Below are 7,199 nucleotides of genomic sequence, written 5' to 3'. Positions count from 1 at the left end.
TTTTCTCGCATGCATACTTTAGAAACTTCCCTTAGCATGCCCATGCGACACTCCTAATACCCCTTTTATTCTTTTCTCGGTGAATCTCGATCCTTATAACGAGAGACATTCTTTTGAACTTTGAGGACTAGAACTTCTTTTCCTCCTGCAGTCGAATTAACATCACTACTAACAAGCAGAATGTTATCCGCATGTACAAGATATAGGAAATGAAATTCCCATTCTATAACTTTATACAAACACAATTGTCCTCTCATTTTCTTTAACCCAAAACAACATTTGATTACTTTAGTCCATAAAAGACTTCTTCAGGCAGTATCCCCTATGTTCTTTACTTTCATCTGATGTAACTCAGATCATAATATCTTTCATCTAATGTAACTCAGATCATGATGTGCTACCAACACTCATTGTAATCTATTCAGTGTAAAATGCGCAAAAACCTTTCGATCTTAGTCGTGTTTTACACCTTTACATATTTTCTTTGGAGTCACATTGACCTTGTAGACTCTTTATAGCCTACTGTTTTGGCTCCATTGGAAATTACTCATGAGTCACATACTATCTAGTGGCCTAACACTACCGACAGATTATTGCAGTAAGATACGAGGGAAAATGGGATTGCAATCCTATTATTGCAGGGTTTGAAGGAAAAGAGGCCCTATAAGTTTTGAATTTAATCCGCGTTGAAGTTTTCGTTGTCTTTCTTTACCTTTTCCAACCATCCCCCAACAGATTATATTCCTGACAGCAACTTCGTGATATAGTTTCCTTGAAGCAGTCTGCACATTTGGTCTCTTTACAATGTCCACTTGGGGTTTGCTGAAAGATTTCTCTGTATAAGAAATTAATAATACCATATTTGGTTGGCGTAGCGTATATACATGGGCTGCACTCTGCTGATTTTCAAGGCACGTGCTTGCCCGCAATGGCTGCTTATTTGATTATTCCATTCCAAGTAGCAGTTCATTATCAGTAATAAGTTCGTTAACAATTATAGCCTCACTGATTAGAGCAGGTCTTAGACTAATAACGCGTGGCTCGCATGGTTGCCCAAAGGAGGAGCAGACAGCAACCTGTTGATTGTGCGAACCGATCTCCTTCATGAGAAAGAAAATGAAGCAGAAATGTCGCCGATGCAAATTGAAAAGAATGACAAGAAAACAAAAGGACGAAGAAAAGATTATGCCACGGTGCCAGGTGTCCTATATCGTGCCGATGTGCGTGATATGATATGTTATGTTATCGAAATCTTTGAGAAAGCGATGAGTAACATAACATGGGAGGGCAGGGGCCAAGTGGCATATTCCAAAGCAAAGCACACAACCTAACAGATGAGATCAAGCAATGACCACCGGGGATTAACAATGTTATCTCTCCCTCCACACCAGGGAACAGATTGACGTTACTGACTTGAGAAAGGGCCGCGGCTCAATCAAATCAAGCACATTGTTTAGTCGAGTGTCCTCTCCTGGGGTCTTGATGGGAATATAATTTGCTTGGAGCCGTATTTCCTTTCCGTTCTCTCTCTTTAATGAATGGATGGATGAAAAGAGGAAAGCCTGCAGCTTTCATGTTTTCCTAATTAAAAGAGGCAAAAGCTCAAAAAAAAATAATTTAAAAGAGGCAAAGCAAAGGGTTGGCCTTTCTCATTAATCAAGAAAGAGGGTTGGCCTTGGGCTAAAGGAAATGTCAAGAGCTTTCATGTCAAGACCGGTGAGAGTAGAATATATATATACATCAGGCTGTAAATGGGATGGGAGGGTGACCTGATGTTGCTGGAGATATCAACTGGAATACAGAACAACTGACCACATCATGTTTGCAATTGTTTGTTACTGGAGGGTGACCTGATGTTGCTGGAGTAATTGACAAGGCACCAGAAGAATTTCGAACGCAGAAAGAATATCCGTTTACAGCAGGAAGGCATCTGGTGTCAAATCTTAAGGTTAGGTAGGTCACTTCCATCGTTCCCGCGAAAAAGAAAGGCCATTTCCATCAGACACTTGACACAATTCGACCTTTGGTTTTATATGTTCCCTTCAATTCTATAAAGGTTTGTTTAACAAAGGCCTAGCCTAGCTACACAACCTTGCTGCTAGCAGTAAACAAATGGCATGCATACTGCACAGCTTCAGTGTTGAGTAACCAAACCAAAGCTGACAGTGGTAATAAAATGCTTCTCAAGGAAGTAGGACCAGCACGTGTTTGATAGACCGTTTCTTAACAACAGTGCAGGATCATCATAGACTGGAGACATGCCTAAGCTAGACCAAAAACCATGTGTGCACTTTCTATAATCTAGATCTACATACGATCACATCACAATGGTGGCAAGAAAAAAAAACAGTATTCGGTGCAGTTACAGATACCGCAGTTTCATCCCAGCGGCTTGCAAACACACTCAGACAGAGCACTTACACATCAGTTCGAGCCATCGGGTGTCCTGTTCCACAAATATTGGCAATAAAAATCTTTCGTGTGTCGGGCAAAAAATGCAGCGAATATCTCCAGATACAGGTGCATTTCCATCCCTCTTGCCAAGGGATTGGTGTTAGGTGCTAAAAGACATCTCCCATTCCCTATCTCAACTGTGGTCATATACTCCTACAGGTTTGCTATAGTTCTTCCTATCCGTGGTACAACAACATCATAAGCACTCTGATATACACTGACGTTTAGCAGCATTGCAGGACATACCACATAACGGCAAATTGGCAAGTAGCGACCAAGTGTTTTTCTTCAGCTGCTGCTGTCTCCCTCTAGTTGGCTTCGTATGGTCTCAAACAGCATCTCGTTCCATGTATCTATAGGTCCTGGCATGCACCAGTGCAGACAATCCTGGGGTGGAGGCTTCCCATCTGGTCCTCTTTGAGTCTTCTTGTTTGGGTCGGGACTTCTGTATGGACCAGGATGCCCGTCAGCTCTCAACGCAAAGGGCTCAGTGATGTCCATCAATTTCAACTTGGAGCCATGTTTCCCAGAATTCTGCACTGCCTTTCTGAAGCCTGCAACTTGTTTCCCATACATTGCATCCGTGTATCCGTTCCTCACCACCACATCCAAGGGCTTAACCTTCCCGGTGCATGACCCACCAGTGTTCCATGCCCCGCCTTCATAATGATCTGGAGAGTATGTGCGCAGAACAGCTATCCCTGTGAAATTTGGGTGGGTCGCCACAGCAGTCAGGCAAGTCTCAACTGACACACCAAATGCGTCAACGTTGTTTATCTGCATCTTTCCAGCTTGTTGAGGCCACCAGAGCTGCCCTCCAACAGCATTGCCATTCTGGATATAGGCTGACCGTTTGGCGAACCAGTGTCCAGATGACAGGACAAGCACATCAAAAGAGGCGATAAATTGCATGAACTTCTCATCTGCTACATCCAGGAAAACCTTATCAAGACCCTTAGGAGCAAACCCCACAGCTTCAATTGAGTTGTGCACTAACCAAGCAGACCAGATGCGGACAATAGTCGTTTTGGTTGACCTGAAGATCCACCTGTTCATCCTGCGGCTGCCACGGTCTACTGGGGTTTCTACCTGTCAAAAGGAGAACATAACTTTGATGTCAAGATAAAAAATCAAATAATATGTTGCTCTATGAAATGAGCTACAAGTACAGGATCACTAAGTTGACTAGGTTGATCTGAACACTCCAGCAAGTAAAGGGAAGAAAACCCTTCAGATGTGTTCCATTATAGTACACAGACAGGTCACACATAATGATGAAACCAAAGGGAAGCAATAAAGCGTCAGAAACTCAGAATTATGCTTTGATCTTAGAGATATACTCCCTCTGTAAACTAATATAAGACTTTTTAGATCACTATCTTAGTTTACAGAGGGAGTACTTCCTAATTCCTAAGAGAAGAATTCACAAGATGTGAGGGGCCTCATAACTTGACAAAGTACACACTTTCGAGCAACAATCTTATCTCAGAAAACTGCCTCTGCATAAATTATGTAAGGATCCATTATCAACCGCTAAAATCAACAATCAGTATAGTGAAGTTGCAGAGGCCGGGGGTTTAACCTCCTTTTCCAAAAAAAAAAGTATAGTGAAGTTGCCTTTCAATAAAGGCACGATGAAAAGCAACTAGCTTTGCTTCTACATCAGGAAATTATAACGCTCTCTAATGCTCATCAGCAGCTATTCTGCTTTGATAGGCGCATGAGCTGATATTACAATTTCATCCCAAATGCTTCCACGTGATATCAGGAAAAGAAAATATCTGACAGCAATATCTAAACTCTAAACCACATTCTCTCGAGGCTAGACATGGTATAAGATGTGCAAGATGACGGCATTGGTTCCTATGGTGTTGGTTCCTATGGTAGACAGCAGACAACAGCAGTAACCCAGTAACTTGTCCAGAATAAGGCAAGGCACTTGCAATATCAGGATAGCAATCAAACTGACAATAAATCTTCTACGAGATTGATAATTTTCACCAGTTTACAGGAACCATGTACATATGGTGAGTTTTCACACTTTATTTTTAAGAAGGAACTTGTAAATAATGTTATGTTACTACAAGCAAGCATCATAAAACCAGAAACAAAATTTGCCATTGTCCACACATAAGTCCAAATAACACCTTAACTCGGACCATCGCTCGGTCAAAAATAAATAAATCATCATTCATCAAAAGGTCTTAGATCTTGTAGCGACTTAATCAGTTTTCAGCAAAAATAATACATGTCAATAAAATTGGTCATGGATAGTATAATTGGCAAGCTACCGTCTACTTAGGCAAATTACAGTGAGAACATAAATCATTAATAGTATCAGTGAAGTATCTCACCTGCCACAGAATGCAAAGGAGAGATTCCATGTGATTTCGAGCAACCGAGTCCCCAACAAAGGCAAGAGTCTTGCCTCTCATTAACTCCAAGAACTTAATTCCATCAAAGCGTGGGAGGGTGCACTGTTGAGGTTTCCATCTCCAACTCTCATAATCCTTGTCCGGTCGCCCATTTCCCTGGCAATTCTGCATCCGTGTGATGACAGGGCAAGAGTTGTTTGTGTACGACGCCCCAGATGAATCGAAAACCCACTCCCCATGATAAAGATCACAGGTACCTGCACAATAAAACAGGTCAATTCATCGTATCCCAGCTACGCCTTTATCATGAATAAACCAGTATAGTGCAGCGGGAAACAACATTTCATTCATGTCTGTAAGATGTTGTGCACAAGTCAAACAGGGGAATGAACTAAAGCTCACCTTGATCAGCCCTTTGAGAATCATTGCGTTTTGGCGTGGTATCATCCATAGCTACTACTGGATCCTGTATTTTGCTATCGACAGAAACTGGATCCGGTACTGTGTCATGAATCTCTCTTGTATTCAGAGACCCCTCGCTTGAGTTGAGAGTAGCATTTTGGGCGCTGTGCTCAACCAAGGGCTCCTGGCCACCCTGCAACTCTTTCCCTGGTAATGGAACACCAGTGGCAATATCATTCTTGCTCCCCTCATCGGCGGTAGCGTTCCCCTTTGGGTGACTAGCTCTGACAGCTGGGTATTCAGGGAGCGACGCCCCGGGCAGGGGCGAGCCCACCGAGAGCGAAATCACCACCAGGATCAGCACCAGCGCCAGCGCCGACAGCACGGCGGTGGAGAGCCAGCGCCGGATTCCCCCGGCCCCGGCCGCGGCCTTCTTCCCCGGCAAACTCATGGCCGCATCCGAGACCCGCAACGTCAAGTGATTTCTCCAAGGGCCCAACGATCAGGCCCTGCAACTCAGGGGGCGGATCTGGAACTCACCGGAAATCCGTGGAGCTCGGTGGGGTTTGACTAATCGCTGGGATGGAACGACGAAATGCTCGTACCTCGAATGTCCGAAATTGGGGGCTGGCGCGCGGTGAGGTAGATCGGGTATGCCTATGGCGGCGAACGCGCGTGGGGAGCCGCCGGCGGCGCGGCGGCTACACAATTCTCTCTTCTGGATCAGATCTGGCGGCTACACAATTCTCTCTTCTGGATCAGATCTGGGGAGGAAGGAGGTAAAGGAAGCAGAGGGGGTTGGTGAGGATAGAAGGAGGGGAGGATCAGCCTCGCTCTCGGTTCGTTACAGCAAGTGCTATTCGATAACAACCCCAAACTCTCAGTCTCGCACCCGTGGTGCTTGTTTCTCTAGTCCGAGGACTTTTTCTAGTCCCTAGGACTTTTTTAAAAAGACTTTCAAGAAGGTGTTTCTAAGGACTTTTAGCAAAAAGTCCCACCATGTTTGGTTTGCTAGGGACTTTTTCTAGTCTCTACACCAAAAAGTTACACCAAAAAGTCCCTGGAAACAAACACCCCCTTAACTAGTCACGCACGCAGGCCATACTCAACCCACACACGCACTCACTCCTTGGCCCGACACTGGCCTGGCCCTCGCCCTTCAGGCCCATCAGTGGTGCCGGCAGGCCCGCTCATGCCCTCTTGCTTGTCTGCAGGTGGAGCCCACCTGGCAGGCGTGACATTCGCCCCTCCTTGAGCAGCGGCTTGTCCCCAAGGCGTTGTAGATGGAAATCGGCGATGGAGCGCCACTGGATCCTCCCATGTTGCCAATGTTGTAGATGGAAGAGGAAGGGGAAAGGAATGCATGGGATCGGTGGAGAAGTCTACCAATACCAGAGACATTCTCGACAGGTAGATCCGAGTCCGCGTGCCACGTCGCCAGAGGGTTAAACCAACTGAGAGTTTGAACGGCACATTCATCTAGATGTTTTTGTTTTGACTCTACTCTTGTTATCAATTCAATGTTAGTACATTTAATATCTTGGCCTGCCTGCAATGGTGGGAGCAGATAGGAGTGACTGTTTTAGGCACTTATGTGAAAGAATTAAAGAAAGGTTGAAAGGATGGATGGAGAAACAACTATCTACCAGTGGCAAGGAAATACTTATTAAATCTGTTGCCAAAGCAATCCATGTTTTTGCCATGTCAGTATTCAGTTTACCCAAGGGCATTTGCAAGGAGATCACAGACTTGATAGCCCAATTCTGGTGGGGCGATGATGAGGATCATAAAAAAAAGCATTGGTACACTTGGTGGAAACTATGCTACCCGAAAAATGAAGGAGGAATGGGTTTTACAGATCTCTATTCTTTCAATTTGGCTATGCTCTCGAAACAATGTTGGCGTCTCATTACCAACCCAGAATCTCTATGTGCCCGAGTGTTGAAAGCAAAATACTTCCCTAATGGA

General features: G+C 44.5%; 1 protein-coding gene across 1 annotated transcript; it reads right to left on the bottom strand.

Annotated features, from left to right (window-relative positions):
- Positions 1-2,205: 2,205 nt before the first annotated feature.
- LOC119278098 (protein YLS7-like) lies at positions 2,206-6,101 on the bottom strand. The gene is made up of 3 exons (XM_037559457.1): positions 5,232-6,101; positions 4,809-5,086; positions 2,206-3,543 (listed from the first exon to the last, which is right to left on the bottom strand). The coding sequence occupies exons 1-3, from the start codon at positions 5,680-5,682 to the stop codon at positions 2,743-2,745; spliced, it is 1,530 nt and encodes a 509-aa protein (XP_037415354.1). The 5' UTR covers positions 5,683-6,101; the 3' UTR covers positions 2,206-2,742.
- Positions 6,102-7,199: the final 1,098 nt, after the last annotated feature.

This window comes from Triticum dicoccoides, chromosome 3B (genome assembly GCF_002162155.2).
Source record: "Triticum dicoccoides isolate Atlit2015 ecotype Zavitan chromosome 3B, WEW_v2.0, whole genome shotgun sequence".
Classification (NCBI taxonomy): Eukaryota; Viridiplantae; Streptophyta; class Magnoliopsida; order Poales; family Poaceae; genus Triticum; species Triticum dicoccoides.
The sequence above is the reverse complement of the archived record's forward strand: the minus strand, read 5'-3'. Positions and strand labels throughout refer to the sequence as shown.

Bases quoted from the DNA above. Each gene is read 5' to 3' on its own strand.
- LOC119278098 (XM_037559457.1), bottom strand. From the start codon at position 5,682: ATGAGTTTGCCGGGGAAGAAGGCCGCGGCCGGGGCCGGGGGAATCCGG. The intron at 5,087-5,231 runs GTGAGCTTTAGT...TTTATTGTGCAG, and splicing joins TTCTCAAAGGGCTGATCAAG to GTACCTGTGATCTTTATCAT. The intron at 3,544-4,808 runs GTGAGATACTTC...TCCTTTTGACAG, and splicing joins TCCTTTGCATTCTGTGGCAG to GTAGAAACCCCAGTAGACCG.